Here is a 20770-nt window from a genome sequence, read left to right as displayed (position 1 = left end):
CACCCTTTACTACCTAGCAACCTGGGCTAGGAGATAGATAGGCAGGATAAATCTGAGAATGCCTGTTCCATTTCTGTGTTATCACAGCCCAGCTCACAGCATCAAACCCTTGTTTCTCAGCTGAGGTTTTCATTTTACTCAGTAATTCCACCACTGAGAAGGATGGAGGTACACAAAGAACATGCTTGCTTGTTAGGAGGGGACTTTGGATTCTGAAGTAATTTGTTTGCCAGGAACCCAGAGTGCACAAGTGGGTGATGATGATGTGAAAGAAGACATTCAGCTGGCACTATCTGTAAGATGTAGAACATTGTAGAACATGATGTCATCTGAGCATTACAGCCTGGAGGGCCTTGTACTCAGTCTCATTGCATGAAGTTGCAGTAGCTACTCCTTGTACCTCTGAAAATCAGACTGGGAATCTGCAGGTCTGCAGTGGGAGGAACAAAACCACTTTTAAACCCCAGTGCTTCCAAATGAGGCATTTTCTTCTTTTTTTTCTTAAACTTGCAATGATTTTGTTTCAAAATGTAAATTACTTAGGAGTTAAAAGAAATTAAGTTTGGAAGTCATGTTTTATTCTTTGCATGTCCTGTAGAAGTTGCAGTAGCTATTTCTTGTACCTCTGAAAACCAGACTGGGAATCTGCAGGTCTGCAGCAGTAGGAACAGTTTGGAAATGTGTTTTATTCTTCACATATCCTGTGTTGGAATGACAGCCATATGGATAAATTTTTCACTCTTAATTGGTGACATAATTGGTAAATAACCATAAATGGAAACATAAGGCTTCCAAAATTATATGAAATAAGTTCCTGCTACATCAGGCCTTGACAACATGGTGCTTACTTGGCAGTACAGTTTATTAAACAGAACATATCTGTCTCCATCACACAGTTCAGCAAGACTGGGGGACTGCACACTTAATTTCATATAAAGTAAGATTAACTACCTTAGTTTCAGTTAGAAAGAGAGTATCACTCGAGAGTGGGCAAAACTATTTGAATAAACGTTCTGCATCCTTTGAACATTTTGGAGGATGTTCCTTTTATAAAAGTTTTCTCTGTTAGGTTAATGGTTGATGATTGTCCTGGTGCCTTTTCTCAGTCCTTTTCTTCCTCCCTGTTTCTCCTGATTAGAAGGATAGTAACAGGCAATTTTATAAGTCAGACCTGACTTACACAACTTCATGAGTTGCTGGCATAGCAGTAAATCAGTTATCAATTATGAGAAATATGCTTTCAGGGAATTTTTCCTGTTTGGGCTTTGTAAATCAATTGCATGTAAGTTTGTGTGAAAATGTTCTTTAAAACAGCCACCCTGTTTCACAGTAATTACAGACTTGCAGTTGTAGTGAAATATAGCCTTTCTGGAGATTAAATAAGATTTCCAGAAAAGAACTTGATGGGTATCCATGAGATCATAAATACTACTTCTCAATAAAACTCTGTAACAAGAGAACCAACTTTTCTATAAGAATATGAAATACATTTTCTCTGCCTTTTCTAATGTAATGGAAATGCTCGCATAGAAAACCTTTTATTTATGAACTGAAAGTCAAGACAGATAAAACCAGTCCAAATATCCACCAATTTTTCAATTTTATTTTCTCTTTTAATTTCTTTTAGCTCCTAAGTAATTTACATTTTGAAACAAAATCATTGCAAGTTCAAGAAAAAAAAGAAGAAAATGCCTCATTTGGAAGCACTGCGTTTAAAAGTGATTTTGTTTTCATTACCAAAACAATACATTAATTGAATTGCAATTTTTGGAGTGGTTTAAATACACTAACATTTTATTTTTAGCACTTTCTTGTTTCAATAGCTCAGGTTAACAACTTTCAGGAAGTGCATGCCATTCTTCATATGATAACTGCAGTACAAGAGGAACTGGAGTACCCAGCTCTGTGGCAGGATGAGAATTTGAACTTCAAAACATGGCACCATGGGGAACTGGTGAATTAATTTTGAGTAACCACATTTCTATCTGGAACACATATTGCATGAAACAACAGTAAAAATATGTTTCCATCTAAAACTCAGGTATTATACTAGTGATGAATTGTGAGCTTAAAGGCAAAATTTACTTAGTTAATGGCACTGGTTCAATTCCCCTGCAACATTTGCAAGCTGATATAAAATATTTAACCTTACCAGAAGGGAAGTGTCATGTCCATGACAATTTCCTTTATATTGGCATCAAATCAGAACAGGGCTGGGCTTTCATTATCTACCTTCAAGAAAATCCATTAATGCTGGAACCTTGGTCACTGAGAATTTTAGACTTTCTGTGCTAAAAGGCACTGATCCCCAAGCAAACACTGCATTTGACCTGAGGCCATGGAGAAGGTTTCCAAAATTGAGTGATAGCACTGAGGTTGTGGGTGTGCAGTTTGAATAGAAGTGTGTGATATCACATGCTGGAAAACTTAGAGTTTAAGGTTTCAGAATATAGTAATATATATAAAGCAAGACAAAGGTTTTAAGGTAGAGGCCAGTCCTTCTTTTTCACCTTCTTCGTGGCTCTGGGTGGTGTTTTGTAATTGGATACAAAAGTCTGCATTGTGGGATGTGGGTGGTTGGTTATTGGGTTAAAAGTAAAGATAATTTAGGTGTCATTGCTTAATTGGACAGTTTATCCTTACAAGGCCTTGTAGAGAGAGAGATAGGGGCCATTTTTTAGTTTGTTAGCTAGAAGTGCTGTAGAACTCACAGTTTGTAATATAGATAAGAATTAATAAACATCTGAGTCTGAACAAGAAATACGGTCTCGTGCATTTAATCCCAACTCTGTCAGAAAAAGAAGATAAAAGCAACACATTAGTACTTTCTGCCATCTTGCAGAGGGGACACTTCAAGTCACCAGGTCAACTGAATTAGAAATAATTGTGTGGCTATAAAGGGCTTCTGATGCAATGGGACAGACTTCTTTCTTTCAAGTCCACACAGGAACAATCCAATTCCCAGCTCTGCGTGAAAAAACTGCACTTAAAGGGACGAAGGCACCAATACAACACTGGTAAAAAAAAAAAAGATGGGCAAACACAAAAATATTGCTCTTCAATTAATTAACACTGCCATGTCATCACAAGAAAAATGAGTTATGGTAAACATTTTAAGGCTTGGGAATTAAAAAGCTTTAAGAATCAAATAAGAACCCAAGTAGGGGGTGAAAATGTTCCTGAACTAGATTGAATATGTCAAACCAATTTTCTAAAATTGGCATTCAGAAAGCTAATTGTTTTAGTTGGACACAGAACAAATTTAACATGTATTCTGTCACTCCATTAAGATGGTTTTTATTTTAACAACCTTTAAAAAACTGACTCACAACACAGTTTGGTAATAGAATATATTTAGCTGTTGTTTCCCAAGAAGACATTCCAGACTTTTAATATCATCCCAAGCTGATAATTATTCATTTGTTGAAGATACACAGCAGTAATCAGGTAATGCATTGCCATTTCCAGAGACCTCCACTTCTCAATGACATCTGCTGAGAACAGGACTGCTTATGGGACTTGTGTTGCTATAAAACAGAAATTGAAGCACCTACCGTGAATAACATTATCAACGTAATGCTAATCTGGGTGCTGAAAAACTGAAGAACTCAGCTAAAAAAAAAAAAAAATTAAAAATCAATCCTTTTCTTCAGCTTTTGTACTAAAATGTTAAGGCTCTCTACATTAACTTCCTCATCCTTTGCACTGCTCCTGTGAAGGCTGGTATTTTATGTTTTAAAACAAATCCTGAGGTCCCCCTGAAATACATGACTTTATGACACAGTTTTGCAAAGTATTACAAGAACCATAATGGAAGAGGGGTTGCATAAACTACTGGATGGACTTGAAGCAGAACTTGAATTTGAACTAAAAAGTTTACAGTGCTCACTATAACCCATTACACTTCTGGTAGTGTCTTTGTCAAGGCAATGCTTGAAAAGACTGTAAAACACACTTTTTCATTACTGTACAAAAATTACATGGGTGGAGACAAGCAATTCTGGAAAACTGTCACTGATTGTTCCTCTTAAAATATACGTTCTGAGAATGTCGGCGTTTGCAGAGTTTTTAAAATTGATTCATTTAAAATGGATATATTTTCTGCCAAATGCTCAACACATTTCCTCTATCCATATGAAAAATGCCATGAATTCTTTATTTCAAAGACTATCACATTTCATCTTATTTTGGTCATGTGTTTTCCCTTGCTTGGATCTTATCTGTTCTTTCTAACACTTTCCATCTTTGTTGTTGTTTCCTTGTTGGGTACTTGCTCTGGTAGGTAGCAGTTATCTGATTTTATTTCAGCTCTCACTAGTGCACACTAATGCAATGTCATGGTTTTGTTGCTGGCATGCCCGAAGTTATTTAAGATACAGCTACCTCATTTACACTGTGCTTTGTTTATACTAGGGATATGAGAACTGGTGTTTTCACAGGGCAGATTTTTCCCTTTTTGTGGTTTAAACTGCGTTCTGAACCAGTATAACAAGCCACAATCATGACACATGACATTAGGCTAGGAGGTCTAACAAAAGAGATGAGATTACTGTTTTCCTGTATGTGCTCTGGCCCTCTGCTGCTGTGTAGGGCCCACCATAAAGGTATTCTGCCAACAGAGTTAGAATTCTTGTATCTGCTTAAATGGATTACTTTGTTTAAACTAAAATGTTTGGCCTTACCTACCATAGCATGCAGAGTGTTTTACTGTGATGGCAACAGTCCCTGCCAAGGAAATGTAAGTCTGGAGAATTAATGTCTTAAAGTGTCACACTCTATCTGTTATGAACCACTAAAAAGCCTGCAGAAATAGGGCTCAAAACCATGACTGAGATCCTCTGGTTACCACTCAGCAGGTGGCTCTCACTGATTCTTAATTAACTACTGAATGAGCTTCTGAACGAACTCTAAGCATCTGCAGAAGACAAAAACATTTCACCCCATGTTTGCCTGGCCACCTCATATCATTGCAGCTACCATGTTGCTTTGTTGAATCACAACATTCCACCGGGCTTCTGAGTGATGTATGAGCAGTCCTCTGCAGAAATGAGAAAAATGCCTTATAAAGCTATTTTTGCCTGCTCAGATGCAGGTCTCCACCAGGGATTTCCTAAGCACAAGAATGACATGCAGGTTACATGACTATTTCCCCCAACTGTCCAACCAAGAGAGTCGTCCTTGCAAAAAAATGCTGTGTGGGCCAAGTGTGAAAAGAGCATTTGGATGGAAAATTTCAGCTGATGTTTGACAGTCACAGGCATCTATAAACACAGCCTTTATACTGGGAAATGTTAGGCATCTTCGCTGTCACTAGTGCCACCCCCTCAGCATTGCATTTAAGCAGAATGAACCCATGTCAATGAACTAAGCTCTACCACACATCTGTATGAAACGCCTTAGTTTATCATAGAGAAAGACACCTTCAGGGGTGGCTTTACAGAGAGTGAGCCCGGAAAGAAACCAGCACGGTCAATAAGCAACCCCAAGTTTAAGTTTACTTACTATACAAAACCCTTGCTTTTGAGCAATACGGAGGCGGGGGGGGGGGGGGCGGGAAATCTATTCTCTTTGTTCGTTCTTTAATTACCTGCTGCCCTGGGAGCAGTGGGACAGCAGCAGTGCCCGGCCTCACCCCAGCCGGGATCCTCGCTCCGTGTGGGCGCTGCCCTGGGCCGTGCCCAGCGCACCGCGGGGTCGGCGGGGGCCCGGCGCTGACAGACCGTGATCTCCCCGAGCAAGTGTGCAGCGCTGGCTCGCCCGCTCCCCGCTGCCTCCAGTTACATCCCTGGCAGGAGCCCGCCACTCTCGGCTTCGCTTTCCAGGGTTATTTTTGGCCGGGGCCGCCGCACGCTGACGGCAGCGAGGCGGCGAGGCGCCGGCGGGGCCCCCGGCGGGGCGGGCGGGGAATGGGGCGGCGCGGACCCCGTGCCCGCCCCGGCTCCCCCGCGAAGCCGGGCGCCGGCCCGGGGGGCCGCCGGGGGCCGAGCCAGCGCGGCCCCGCCCGGGGAACGCCTCCGGGCTGCCCACCGCCGGCTCGGCACCGTGCTCCAGGGCCGCCGCTCCCCAGCGGAGCCAGGGCCGGGCGGGCGGCAGCCGCCATGGAGCGGAGCCCCATCCCCGTGCTCACCGTGCAGACGGCGCCCTACGAGGACCAGCGCCCGACGGGCGGAGGGGGCCTGCGGCGGCCCACGGCGCTCTTCGAGAGCCAGCGCAACTACCTGCCCAACTTCGTGCAGAGCCTCCTGTCCTCCGTCGACCTCCGCGACCGGCAGGGCTGCACCATGGTGGTGGGCAGCGACGGCAGGTACTTCAGCAAGACGGCCATCGAGATCGTCGTGCAGATGGCGGCGGCCAACGGGGTAAGCTGTCCCCTCACGCTTCCCGCCGCCCCTCGGCGGCACCCGCGCTGTGCCCGCGCCGGGGCTCGCTGGGGCAGAGCCTTCCAAAGTCATCGCCCGGACGGCTCAGGAGGCAGGTGGAGCCCGGAGGAGCCCGCGGCGGTGTTTCAGCGCCTCAGGTGCCCGAGCCGGCTCCGCTGGTGCGGCCCCGGGCGGGGTGGTGGCGCCGTCGGGGTGCGACGCGGGCCGGGGATGGTGGCAGCCTCTGCAGGCTGCCGGCCGTGCCGTGCTGGTTCACACCTTATTTTAGAAGGAGGAAGGCATGGGACAAACAGGAGAAAAGGTAGCAGAGTTAGAAATAAGTGCGCGGGAAACAAAGGTATCGGACAAGCATCTCCTGCTCAGGATAGTTTGGAAAGGAGTGCTGTTGGAGGAAGAGGAATTCAGCATTTTACCCGCACCTTAGGGAAAAATAATAGTTATTTTCTACTGGTCACTTACTAACAAATTATAAAATGCAGGAGGACTGGTGGCAGAAACCTCTGGTCAGATGGGATACAAATTTTTCTTGTGCAGTTTTAAAAGTAGGAAAGAACTCAGGAAGAAAACTTATGCCTTCTGCTAGATACATGTGTATTCATGTGTGGATGTGTATGTACAGAAAGCTGGAAACACCAGATAATGCAGGCTTGGCGTTCCTACTTCAAAGCAGAGTTGAAACTGCTGGCTCTTGTTATGATGCCTAGACTGATCCTCTAGATTTGGAAAAAGGAGTGATACAATTTATGTAGGAGGGTTTTTTTATTCTTTTGAGGGATTTTTTTTACCCCTAAAGCTTAGTACTTTAAAGGCAGACCTTTCAAAATATCTTTCAATTTTGAAATGAATTTCCACGCGTGTTTGAATTTTCCCTGCTGATTTGTTGTCACATACAAGACCAACCAGTCTTGAATAATGAGTATTTTAAATTTACTTCTAAAGCATGTTCTCAACATGCTGATAATATCAAGCAGATGCCTGAGTTTTCAGAGACTGTGTTACATACTGTCAACCTAGTGAAAAATCACTTTTCTTATAGGGACTTGGTAGAGGCCAGGGTTTATGTGGCCCAGGGTGTGGGAGGGCTCTGGGGGACACTGGTGAAAGTGGGGACAGTGGCAGGACTGGCACAGTGGTTCCATCTGCAGTGGCAGGGAAGGGAGCATGCGGGGAGTGAGTGTAGGGCAGAGGAAGTGGGTGGGACAGGACACAGAGGAGTGCTGCTCCCTAGCCCCACTGCCCTCGTAGCTCAGTGGAGAAAGTCTCACTGCTGAAATTGGACCTGTTGACCAGGTGGGTTAAAGTGCAGCAACAGCTAAAGCAAGAGTCCAGCAGCAGGAGCTGCCCTGCAGAGGCTGAGGTTCTTGCATGCTGGTAGGAGCCACAAGAATGGGTTACAATGCAGGGTGATCATAAGAGCTGAGGTGCTGAAGAAATTCAAGGTTTAGAGGAATGGGGGATTCTCAGCCAAATTATTCTGCCTAATTTTTCCTGTCAGCCTGCCTTCTTCCTACTGCTTCTGTCACATTCCCCATCTTGCTGGCATACCTTTCTGACCTCAGGAGATTTCCAGTTTGAGATGATTCTTACACCTTGCTGTAATAATGCTGTCCCCTTTCTTAAACGCAGTTTCTCCCTAGGGCTTTCTGAAGCCAAACCCCAAACTTTTCTGCTTGCAGTTCTCACAAATAACAGAATTCACGTATGATTGATTGCTAATGACACAGTCCTCAGAAATTCAGCAGCCCAGCTGGTAGGGAACTATTGAAAGGGCTTCCCATTTCCATGTTCTAGTGCTCTCTTCCCTCTCTAACTTCTTCACCCTGCTCACCCTCACCTCTGTTTCTCTCAAGCACAACGTAAATGCATAAGTTTCATATATGCTTAGTACTATTTGTTTTATTTTTTGGCTGTTAAAATACACCTGCTGGGAAAATATCTGAATCTCCTTGATAGCGCTGTTTAGTGCTGTGCTATATAAATAGGGGGAGAGGGAGAGAAGACTCATGAGAACAAAGATCTATCCCTCTGGATGAGGTTAATATCATGAGGAAGATATGAATCATGGAGATCTTGGAGAAAGTATCATGGAGAAAGACATGAACTGATGTAGGCTGGATCAGATAAAACGTGGGGAAGGCTTGAAAGGTGCATTGCAAATGTTCAGCTGCCCTGAGTGCCAGCAGTGCTGATAAACTGAACTTTAATCTCCTTCCTGGAAGACACATACTGAGAGCCATAGCTAGTTGTGCTGGCTGAGTACAGAAATAAAAGTGATTTTCTATTATCATCTGTAAATGGATTGCCCTTTAGAGTTGCTAGGTTCCTCTTGTTCTAACTTGGTGACTCATCCCACATTCCCCCTGTGCTAACAGCCTAGCACGGTTGGCATCGGCTCCGGTACAAGGAATGAGATGAGGTCCCCTGCTCAGTCAGCTGCCAACGCTTGGCCTGCCTTCTCCTTTGGCCTGCCTTCTCCTCATCCTCGGTGCTGCTCGTGCCCTCCAGCACAGGGCTGCAGGTACATGCACCACAGCTGCAGCCTCTGCAGCCTTTCAGCTACAGGCTGGCCCATGCTCTGCAGCTGCAGGCAGCACATGCTCCACCAGCTCCTGTTCAGGGTGGCTAACTGGGGTTACCCTGCAGTGGAGCACACAGCTGGGAGGGGAGCAAACCCGTTTGAGTATGGCACTGCCCGTCATGGGAGGGTGAGGGAGCGTGGGGAAGGCCAGACAGAGGTCCTGTGCTATTTTGGGTTGCAACGAGCTGTTGGTGAAGTGGAGTTGTAGGAGAGTATTTGAAGGTCTGTTTCCCTTCTCACCTGTGTTGTGCCAGTAGTATGTCTGTCAGCCTTAATGTCTGGAAGACCTGAGGTAGAAGGCTCCAGCAGTTGCAATACAATTTGTTATGCTAATTTCTGTACTATAGAAATATTGAAATACTTAGTATTCTACCTTAAGGCTGTGAATTAGATGCAAATATTCCATTAGACCCACCAACTGGATAGGCTGTCTCGTTTTTGATGGAACGTTTTTGATGGAACGTTTAGGATACGTTTAAATGAGAAGCTGTTACTTGTGAGTCTCAGTGGTGGATCAGAAGGCTTACACTGGATATGGAAAGTCATGACAACGTGCTAGAGAGACTGCAGAGTATAGCTAGTAATGCTGTAGAAGTCTGAGATGGCAGAGAGTTGAGTTTTCTGGTTGTCTCCTGTGTAGTGGTTTTATTTTCCATGGTCTTCCATGCAAATCTTCCCTTCCTCCCTGGGTCTGTGTGATATTTATTTGCTTCTACACTGAGTGTGGTGTTCAGTCATCTTTAGGATACTGTCGTAAAACACAGGAAGGCACAGCCTCAAGTTGTTCAGGATGTAATCTGCTTGTTTCATGTTCTTTCAAGTGTAATTGACTGAGGCATATGAGAGATTACTGGGAAAAATAATTTTAAAAAGCATTAAGTGACTCCATGGTAATCAGCTGAATCGGCACAGCTGCAAGCAGTAATATTGCATAAAAGTGTTCTTGTAAAGTTCTTGTTAGGGTATTTTATTCTTTCAGCTGTAACTGTTTGCTGGGGATCTTTGTATCTGCTGTTGTTTCTACAAGTACAGTGACAAAATAGAATGTGGCATAGGGACACAGTATTAGAAGAGATGTTACATGCCTGTGATCTTATAGCCATGCAAGTTTTTGAATTCCAGAGATAATCTTTCTATGCTATGAAATTATCCAAGATTTTCAGAAGGATATTACTGGAACCTTAATTTTGAGTCAGCATGTGGGTACAGTTTGGTTACTGTTTCAGCTCAGATTGTGAGAAGTCTGTAAAAAAACAGACATTAATTATATTAATTAAAGAAATAATAAATGCTAGCTTAGCATTTGATTCAAAATGAAGAGATTCTGAACCAAGAGAAGATGACCTTGTGCATTCTTGCCACCAGAATGAAAAAAACAAAAGAAGATGGATAACACATTTACACCTCTAAGGTCTGCACTGTCCTCAGGGACTTTTGCACTGATGACCTCAATATAAGGTGAAACTTTATAGTAGTCCCTGAAAATGAAATACCAATGCATCATTTTTGTAATTTGATTTGTAGGATCCTTATTTTAGAATACTAAATATTTCAATATTTCTATAGTACAGAAATTAGCATGACAAATAATATTTCAAACTAGTGTAGAAATAGCAGCCTCATGACAAGTGTTTAAGGCAAATCAAATTACGCATATTTTTATTAATATTTGGCATCCAGAAAAATGGGAAAACTGGTCTGTACAACATCTGCTGAATGAAAAGAAGTGAAATATGGTGAAGAGACAGTTCTAAGAATTTGTGCATTCTGAGCAATTCAAGTCTTCTACTCACTTTTAAAAATACAGTGTTGTGCATGAAGGCAAAAGCTTAAAACTCACTACTATAAATTTAGAAATACCAAATACACGCTTGTGATAAGCCTGCAAGCAAGTGTAAATACATTTACATTTGAGTACCTCCAGATAGATTCAGAGTGGTTGTTTTCAAGCATTCTGTAAAATGGTGTCGCTGTCATATTAATTTTGTTTACCCATACACAATACTGTTTTAAGAGCTGGCAGCCGTTTCTGACAGCTGTATTTGGAAGATTGAGTCATTGTTCTAGCTTTCTACATGCTTCATAGTTTAAAAAGGGGGAGGGACAATATTCAAAATAAACAATTTCAAGGTTTTTTTAAATCCTATTTTTCTTTACATGATAATTTTTCTGTTTATTTCTTGACTTACTAGGTCTCCTGTTTTCTAGCCACATTCCATAGGCTTCAGAATTATCTGCAAAAACTCTGAGAAGAGAAGCAGGTAGACAAACAAGCATTCTTTCATCCCAGTTTGAGGTAGAAATGTCAGACAGAAGAGTGCATTTTCTGCACATTTTTTAAAATTCAAAAGTAGATCCTGTGATTCTTAATGAAAGAGGAATGGCTAGACATAGTTTGTGATTGATGACAATTATCAAAAAATAAGTTCTGGTAGAAGTTGATAATTTCTTTGTAAACTTAATTATTAAAACAGTTCATAAAACCAGATTAAGTGTCTCCTAATCCTTTGCTCTTCTGAAATTATTTGGACCCACACTTCTAAGTATTCATTAAGGTCCTCTTGTGACTGCCCAGGAGAAGGTCATCTATATATGAAGGAACAGCTCTTTATGGACAGGTAGTGACACCTCCTGTGCTGTTGCTTTGCCACACAGACGGTGGAGCTACCAAATCTCCTTCAAACTAGAGAATGAAACCTGAAGTTCAATTCCCAGTCTGTTTTCAGATGGGGAGTGGGAGAGATTCAGTGTTCTGCCTTTCCCTCTGCCTCCCCTAACTGCCCTGCCCCTTCCCAAACTACTGCTCTGTAGTGACGGTGGTGATGAGGGTTGATTTTATTTTTTTTTAATAATGATTTTACTAAGAAATTCCAGACTTTGACAATATCCTTTTAAGCTCCATATGCAGCTGCCTCAGTTCTCATCTGTAACACTTAACCTGCCCTTCTCCCCTCGTTTTTTTGCGTTTTCCTTTTGCGTTCCCCAGAAATTGGAACTCTCTTGTATTTCTTTGTAAATACATTTCTTGTTGGCTCCTAGATTATTTATGTTAGGCTGAAACTGTAGTATCTGCGTAGGGGATGAAGGCATGGTTTTGAAATTGGAACCTTGCAGTGGAGCTGCACATAATGCCAAACACATTGAGTCAGTGTTTAATAACACCGCCTGAAAGGGTTTTTTTTATTTTAAGAATGGTGGGAACTTCCCCTGCTCAGCTGTGCCCTGGGAAACACACCCTGTTCGTTTGGAATAGCCAAGGAGTCACTGATAGCTGGAGGAGGAGCAGTGCTTTCTATGGGGCAGCACATCCAAAGCTGTCTTGGCACTAGGAGTGTAACTTCAGGAGACTGCAGGTCCTAATGTGGAGTTTTTCTTGTGATTACACTGAAAGGCTGCTCTGTGAAAGGCAATTCTCTTTCTGTTCTCTTTCTGTTAAAGCCCCTGCAAATGCATCCACAGAGCCAACCCTAAGCTATACTAATATCTGAGAGGATTTTCTGATCCTGGCGAGTTTTGGTAGCAGGATAATACCCTAGTGTTGTGCTTGGGAGCTTTGCAAATCTTTATCTTTGCTGTGCTCTTCTTGCTTTACTGTCAGATCCAGACCACTGGGGTTAAATGTGCCAGGTTACTGTCAGTGCTCCAGGTTAGCATGCAGCCAACTCATGTATGTATATTCCTCTGCAGAAGAGGATGTTCCACACCAAGACTTTACCCTTCCTGTCCTGTACATATAAGCCTGTTGTGTGTGTGTTTGTATAATAACTATCAAACATTTAGCACTGTTCAGAGCACTTTGGGTTGTTCTTTCTGTCTAGATCGGCAGATTGGTTATCGGACAGAACGGGATCTTGTCCACACCTGCTGTGTCGTGCATCATCCGAAAGATCAAAGCTGCTGGTGGGATTATCCTGACAGCTAGCCACAGCCCGGGGGGACCTGGAGGAGAATTTGGAGTCAAGTTTGAAGTTGCCAATGGAGGTATGTTGGTTTGTTTTTAAAGATACTACAGTATTGCATCTTGGTGTGCTGGAAATGGCTTATGGGGTTAACTAGCTATCTGTGCTTTTGATTGGCTCTGTTAAAACTGTGAAGAACATAGGCAACTCTTTTCCTTTAAATAATACAGGTGTATTTGTGTAAATGGGTCTGGAAAATAAGCATTACATGTTCGTTGAGGCCTTTGGGGGGAAGTGTAAAAGTTCTATACACAACAGACTTGCAATCCGATTTTTACAGTCTTTTATGTAGACATCCAGATCACCATTATAATAACAGTTCTGATCACATCCAGATAACAGTTCTGGTCATTTTATAAAGATGCCTATGAGGGAGCTCTATTTTTCTCATATTTCTGTGTTGCCTGTCTTGGCATTTACTTTAAAGCATGTAATTTCAGAAGTACAGTAAGCAGTATAACTCATTGTCTTGTTGTTACCAGGAAGTAACTGGTCTTATCCAGGTAGAGAGTTCTACCATTTTACCACTGCAATTCCATCATTGATTAAGGGAATTTTTGTATATAGCTAAAGTCTTGTTTTCCAAAATTGACAACTAACACAGGTAGTTATGTTATAGGTTCTCTATGTTTTACATTATAGATCTGTGTGCACTCATATAACATTATTTGACAGTTGCTGACACCTTGTATACCTCACACATGTAGAGTGCTTTCCATCTGAAAAAAATGAGTGTTTATAAAATGTTTCCTTCCCCATTTTGAAGGTAGGAGAACTTGAGATGGGGGTGCTTCCTCCCTTTTCTCTTGTTGTAATTGAAAAATGTGCATGGTTAAATGAATGTGATTTTATAAACAGAATAGAATTGAATCCTAGAGGGATTAAAGGGACCGTGACAGGTCAGCCAGTAAGAGGACCAGTGTCACAGCACACATACACCAGAGCCAAACCATTAGATGCATTAGCACTCTATAAACCTTAGAACACCATGTGCATCTGAAATCTGCTTGATAAATGGGTAACAGTTGGTGGTGCAGTCTTTCTAGTGTGCTTTGCCTTTTTAAAGGAAATTCAAGAAGGCTATTAAGCTTTATATGTGAAACACTCCTTAAACACAGGGTTTAATTATTTGTGTTAATTAACAGGTCCATAGGGAAGAGTAGTTGGTATAGGTTCCAGCTGAGAAAATGTGGGTTAGGTATTAGGCAAAGTATTTGAACTATGACAGTGTTTAGGCACAGCAACAAGCTCCTAGGAAAGGTTATTGTTCCTCTATATTCTTGCTCAGTCTGTTTCTCAGATCCAGGTCAAGCAGAAGTGGCTTGTTTCTGTAGCTGTAGAAAAGAATGTAGACTGACTCTGGGATCTCTGTAGCTGGAAGCATCAGTGCACAATACATCCATCTATCAAGGAAGATCTGTAGCTAATGGTGTCCTCACCCTTTGGATGGGTTTGGATTAGATTTTGAAGAGTTAAGTGGCTGGTTTTTATTGTATTGGTTTGGACCCTCTGGTACACTGCATCAGAGATGGAAGGCACTGCATGTAGCAGCATTGCTAGAGGAATGGAAAGTTTGCACTGAAAAAGCCTTCAAAGACATTTTGGAGGAGGAGAGACAACACAACAAAGGGAAAAAGAGGAATAATTTTTAGAGTAGAAGTACAGCTTTGATGTAAGCTGTGCAGAGTCAGATAAGCCAGAAAGGACTTGCTGCAATTCACACTCAGTTGCAACTCAGACTGAACCTTTGCACTGCATGTGGCATAGTTCATCTAGTAATTTTTGCATCAAGCCTGCAACTTGAATTTAGTTGTCAGTAAATCTTTGAAAATAAAGCCCTTTTTTTAGGCTTCAGCAATTGAAGGAACTCACAAGTAAGATGTGTTTTCTGTTTCTGAATGACATAACCAGTCCAGGTCGTAATTGCTAATTGTTGAGCAATCCAGGTATTTTGAATTCCAATAAAGATAAGTTTCATTCAGGAGGTGGAGGGAAACTGAAATACAAACACCACTGTCAAACTGGTAAGATTTCTAAAAATGGTATTTTTTCCTAATGAAATAACGTGAAACACCAAGCTATCTGATCTTCACAGGCACGTATTTGCAAGAAGTGTTATGAAACACCAGAACCTGCTGCTGAAAAACAGGCTTTCCTTTAATAGCTATGCCGAGATTCCATACAGAATGAAAAACAAAAGCCTTTGACCAATAACCCCAAACATTTATGACTGTGGTTACCTCATCCTTCCTGCCACTGGATGATAATTGATTTAAGTACTCTATGTGAATCAAAATGTTGTGAGTAATGTAGTGTATTTCCATGTTTTATTATTTTGAAAAATGTTTTAAACCTGTGCTGTAGTGAAAGACCGGGCCTTATTTACCACAGTACTTGGTTTTTATTTATTCCATAGTAACTCAAATATATTCAGAAAAATGTTAGCTATAGCACTCACTTTTAAAATAGGAAATCTTCATTCCAAATAAATGACCCACAACTTTATTTTCTGTTATAGGACCTGCTCCAGACATGGTTTCAGAAAAAATCTATCAAATCAGCAAAACCTTGGAGGAATATGCAATTTGTCCTGATCTCAGAGTTGATTTATCACGCCTAGGAAGACAAGAATTTGATCTGGAGAACAAATTCAAACCTTTCCGAGGTATCAGTGTATGCTTTTATTACTCATGCTAAATCCGTGGAGTCTAAATCTTAGTATCACAGCAGAGTTGTAATTGGTAATTATACAGGCAGAACTTCAGTTCTTCAATGTGCCTTACTAAAAGTTATCAAAATACAAGACAGTGTGGAATCATAGAATGGTTTGTGATGGAAAGTACCTTCAGGAAGGATCATCTTGTTCCAATCCTGCTGTCATGGGCTGAGAGACCTTTCATCAAATGAAGTTTCTCAGAGTTCCATCCAGCCTAGCTTTGAATACCTCTGGGGATGGGGCATCCACAGCTTCAAGTAACTCGTTCAAGTACCTTACCATCCTCACAGTAAAGAATTTTTTCCTAAAATCTCATCTAAATCTCTTCTGCTTCAGTTTAAAACCCTTTCCCCTTGGCATAACAATATTTGTCTGTTTTGAAATTCTTTGCATAAGCCCCCTTTTATGTACTGGAAGGCAACTATAAGGTCTCTTCCGAGCCTTCTCCATGCTTAACAATCCCAGATCTCTCAGTCTGTCCTCATAGCAGAGGTTCTCCATCCCTCTGATCATCTTTGTGGCACTACCTTGGGCCTGCTTCAACAGGTCCATGTCCTTCTGGTACTGAGAACCCCAGATCTGATGCAGCCCTGCAGGTGGGGTCTCAGCAGAGGGGCAGAATCCCCTCCCTCACCCTGCTGACCACGCTATTTTGGATGCAGCCTAGGACACAAATGGCTATCTGGTCTGTGGGTCATGTCCAGCTTTCCATTCCCAAGAACCCCAAGTCCTTCTCTGCAGGGCTGCTCTCAGTGAGTTCTCCTGGTTTGTGCCTGTGTCTAGAACTGCCCTGACCTAGGTGCAGCAATTTGTGCTTGGACGTGTTGAACCTCATGAGATTCTCACAGATCCACTTCTCAAGCTTGTCCAGGTCCCTGTGGATGGCATCCCTTCCTTCTGTGTTTCAGCTGCACTGCTCAGCTTCGTGTCATCTGCAAACCTGCTGGGGTAGCACTAAATGTCACTGCTGATGTCACCGGTGAAGATTTTAAGGGGCCCTGACTGGTCCCAAGACAGAGCCCTGATGAGGGAACCCACTCGTTCCTGAACTCCACCTGGCCACAGAGTCATTGACCACAACACTCTGGCTGTGTCCATCCAGCAAACTCCTTTTTCACTGAATAGTCCATCCATCAGATCCATGTCTCTCCAGTTTGGAGATGAGATGCCACGGGTACAGTGTCAAAGACCTTAAGATTAGGTAGATGACAGTGGTCTGTTGTGTGTCATCTGAAAGATCAAAGCAGCTGCTGAAATTGTTCTAACAGCTAGCCACAGTCCCAGGAAATCTGGAGGAGATTGCAGTGAAGTTTAAGGTTGCCAGTGGAAGTAGGGTTCGGGGTTTTTTGTAATAAAAGATCTCATCAAGAGACTTCCCATGTCAGGTGGCCTGTAGTAGACCCCAACCACAAAGAGTCCTGTCTTGATCTACTTCTTGATTTTCATCCACAAGGGTGTCAGTCTGTTCATGGCTGTTTATCAGAGGCTCTTCACAATCTGACCTTTCCTTAACACTGAGCACAACACCCCCACCCCTCCTGTCTGTCTGAAAAGACCCAGCCTGTCTCTTCTGAAAAGCTTGTAGCCCTCAACTGCAGTGCTCCACTCATGTAACTCATGTCCCATCGTTCTGTGATAGCAATTAGGTCAGAGTTTTCTAATTCCACCATGTTTTCCAACTCCTTTTACTTGTGTCCAATGTTGCGTTTGTAGGTAAGTGTTATGTTTGTTTTGCTCTTTAGTAATCTGGGTTACAGACTTTTAAGTACATCAGGCCTCATCTTTCAGCCAAGTATCTTTGCCAAATTTATACTTGCTAGTAGTTAACAAAGACAAACCCTTTTGGTCTAGGAATGATTTGCTTATTGAAGTCCAACTGACAGAAGAGTAAGTGAGACTCTCAGTTTATTCATTCTTGCTCACACTTTCTGAAAAGTTGTGGTGTTTGCACATCCAGTGACTCCAAATGTAAAGGGTTTGCTTAAGCTCATGTTTAATTTTTGGCATAGTGAATACTTTTATGCTTACAATTGATTTAAAATTATCTAAGAAGCTGTTTTCTTGAAGGGGTCAAAAACAAATAAGGGGTCCTGACATGTATTTCAAACGTCATGTATATTTCATATATTTCAAATACTTTGAAACTCTATGTGGTCTCTAGAACTTTACTGCATTTCTGAAGCCCTAGAATTAAAGCCATTTTGATCTAAAAAGTAATTTAAGATACTATTGATGTATTTGAAATTTCTGCATTTTGTTCAGTGGTATGAGCCAACTCCTGTGAATCAAGGCTACAGATGCTGGAGCAACTGAGGTTGGGTTTGGCAGGAGTTAAAATAGTTCTTAGACTTTAATCCTTCATGTGCTTTGTCTTCACATGTATGAGCAGCTCCACCAGAATTTATACATCTGTTCATATGTGTAAAGCTTAGGGCTTACTAAAATGCTGTTAGGAGCAGGGCATAGAAGATAAAAAATAATATAATGTTAGTCATTAAACTAAACAAAACTGTCAGCATATATCATAGAATTGACTTTTTCAAGTAGGTTTTATGGATCGTTTTTTCAGGTTGAGAACCTTTTTTTGTTTCTTCAAGCATATTGTCACAATCTATTCTAAGTGTTTTTCTCAGGCTCAAAAAATGTCTGTGTCATTTTCATGTTACTCTAAGAAGAGCATTAGTGTGAGATCCAGTGTTTCTGAGCAAAATTGGATGAGATTCTAAGTAATAATTTAACTTACAAGTAAGATATTTCAAGATACTCATTTAACCAGATGAAAGGACATTTGTATAACATATGCTTTTTAATGTAATCAGGAAAAGCAATTCATTCCAAGATGACTGAAAAGCATGTCTTTTGGCAGTTGTTTGGTTACTGCTTTCACTATGACAGACTTACTTTCATTAGTTCATTTTTGTTTAATGTTTTGCATGCAAAAGAACTAGAAAAACTATAGTGCTCTGCTTTTATGAATTTAAATTTCAAGTTATCAAGACCTTAGCAAAATACCAGATGTTGTATCTGAGCCTTACTTTCCTAAATCAATGAGATCTACAAAAGTATAGTTTGTTTTCCATCTACAGCAAACTGAGCACAGGTATTCCTGGTGCCAGAATTTAGAAGAATAGGTTGTATGTCTTGAAGGAATGATGCAAATAGGTACTGTGGTCACATGGAAGAATAGAACCTCTGGTGTCAACTTGTCATGAACATCTTTTTTCTTCTAAGAATAAACCTATTTAGCTTGCAGAGTTTTTCAGTGGTTTAGTGAACGATCTGTAAAGAGTTTGCTTTGATGTAAGTAGGCTCATTAATGTCTTAAGTGAAAGAGGAGCTGTCAACTTACACTATCTCTGCAGTCTTTTGGCAGGCAAAACTGTTGATCTTTTCAGGACTTAAAGCTTGATAGTAGCCACGCTGAAGGCAGCAGGAGCCTTAGACTTTTCCTTTGTGGACTTCAAAGCAAAGCCGTGTCATACAGGGGTTGTGTGCTCTGACTTATTTCAGTTGTGTGGAAGAGAGCTGGAGGAAGTAACTTCACTTGGGTGAATGTATTCACTTCTTTTTTTGTGTGATTTTTCTAGTGGAAATTGTGGATTCTGTGGAAATCTACCTCAATCTCCTTCGAAGTATTTTTGACTTCAATGCCATCAGAAATTTACTGACTGGACCCAATCAGATTAAAATAAGGATTGATGCCATGAATGGAGGTATGAACTTCAGTGCCACTGGGACAGAATTATGTACACTGAAATAACTTCCCAATGAAAGTTGTTCACTGCAATGGTTTCCCAACAACAACACAGCATCTAAATGTCAGACTTTTATGTAATAGAAGTGAAGGGTAATAAGAAAGGATTTGAACCTTATACTACCAACAAAGACAATCTTAGCAACGAGTTAGATTTCTTACTAGGCAAAGACATTTGTCTTACTTGATAAGTAAGTAAAGACATATGTGTCCAATAAAAATTTTCTCTCTGCATTTGGAAGCAAGCAGGATGAGGTAATCTTGCCATGAGGGTGATGAAGTGTGTTGCCATGTCCAGTGACAAGGAGGTTACAAGGCAGTCTCTACTAAGAGGAAATTATAAATGGTATAAAACTAGTTAAGTCTGAATAAATAAATTAAAGAGTTAGCTGAGACCTCTGTCTCACTAATGTTAAAAGTGAACAAATTTCAGAGTACTGTGGACAAGTTGAAAGTGTCACAGAAGACAGCAAGGAGATCAACAGTGTGCTGATATTAAAAAAATACAAGCTATGTCACTTGGGGAAACACAAACTAGGATAATATCTATTTTAGGCTACATTGTAAATATAAAAAAAAAGGATTCCTGCATATAATGAGTTGAAGGATAGGAGTGTAAGTAAGACTGTTCAACATTATCTTATGGAAAACAGATTCTATCAAGCAAAGCAGGTTTTATTCTTTAATGGGATTACAAAAACAGACCCATAAAAGGAGCTGGATAGACCTAGAAAACGTCTGTAAAGTATTTTACCTAGTACAGCATGATAATCACTGTTTGAAATACCATAGTGAGTTCACAGTCAGTATGAGCACACAGTTCACTGTGGCCAAGGTTTATAGTGTGCATCCAAGCACTGTGGACACCCAGTTTTGCCAGGCTGTGACAAAAGGGCAGAGGGTGTCCTTGAGCAATGCAGAGGGAGCAGTGAGGAAGGCACTGCCTCTTGTCATGTACCACACAGGGGAGAATGTTACTAAAATACCTAAGAGCTTTCATGTTCAGGTCTGTTACTGACTCTTATGATTTTTTACATGTTGTCAAAAAGGTGCATAGTCTGTCTTAGGGTTAGAAAAACTAATGCATCACAAACATTTTAAAGGACTAAGTTTGTTTACTTTATTTGCAAGGTGACCTACAGTTGGCTTATTGACCATGCATTTTGGTGGAGAGATGGATATCTATAATTTAAAGAACATGGCAGATTAAATATATGTCAGTGGAATGTATTTTTATGCCTGTACACACTGGTAGTTTAACACTGGCAGAAAAAAGAGTGATTTGACAGGAGTCCACTTCAGATAAGAAACTGAATCATGGTATATTTTACAGAAGTAACATCCACATTTTCATGAAAAAAGGTTTCTCTCACACAGTTTAAC

General features: G+C 41.3%; 1 protein-coding gene across 1 annotated transcript in view; it reads left to right on the top strand.

Annotated features, from left to right (window-relative positions):
* The first annotated feature begins 5955 nt into the window (after window positions 1–5955).
* Window positions 5956–20770, top strand: part of PGM5 (phosphoglucomutase 5) — a 69809-nt gene continuing 54994 nt past the window's right edge. The window contains exons 1-4 of the mRNA XM_063422607.1: window positions 5956–6359; window positions 12777–12939; window positions 15436–15582; window positions 19221–19346. Of these exons, the coding sequence (XP_063278677.1) occupies window positions 6099–6359; window positions 12777–12939; window positions 15436–15582; window positions 19221–19346 (697 nt within the window). The 5' untranslated portion in view covers window positions 5956–6098. The remainder of the gene's footprint in view (window positions 6360–12776; window positions 12940–15435; window positions 15583–19220; window positions 19347–20770) is intronic.

Source organism: Prinia subflava, chromosome Z (assembly GCF_021018805.1).
Source record: "Prinia subflava isolate CZ2003 ecotype Zambia chromosome Z, Cam_Psub_1.2, whole genome shotgun sequence".
NCBI classification, from domain to species: domain Eukaryota; kingdom Metazoa; phylum Chordata; class Aves; order Passeriformes; family Cisticolidae; genus Prinia; species Prinia subflava.
The sequence above is the reverse complement of the archived record's forward strand: the minus strand, read 5'-3'. Positions and strand labels throughout refer to the sequence as shown.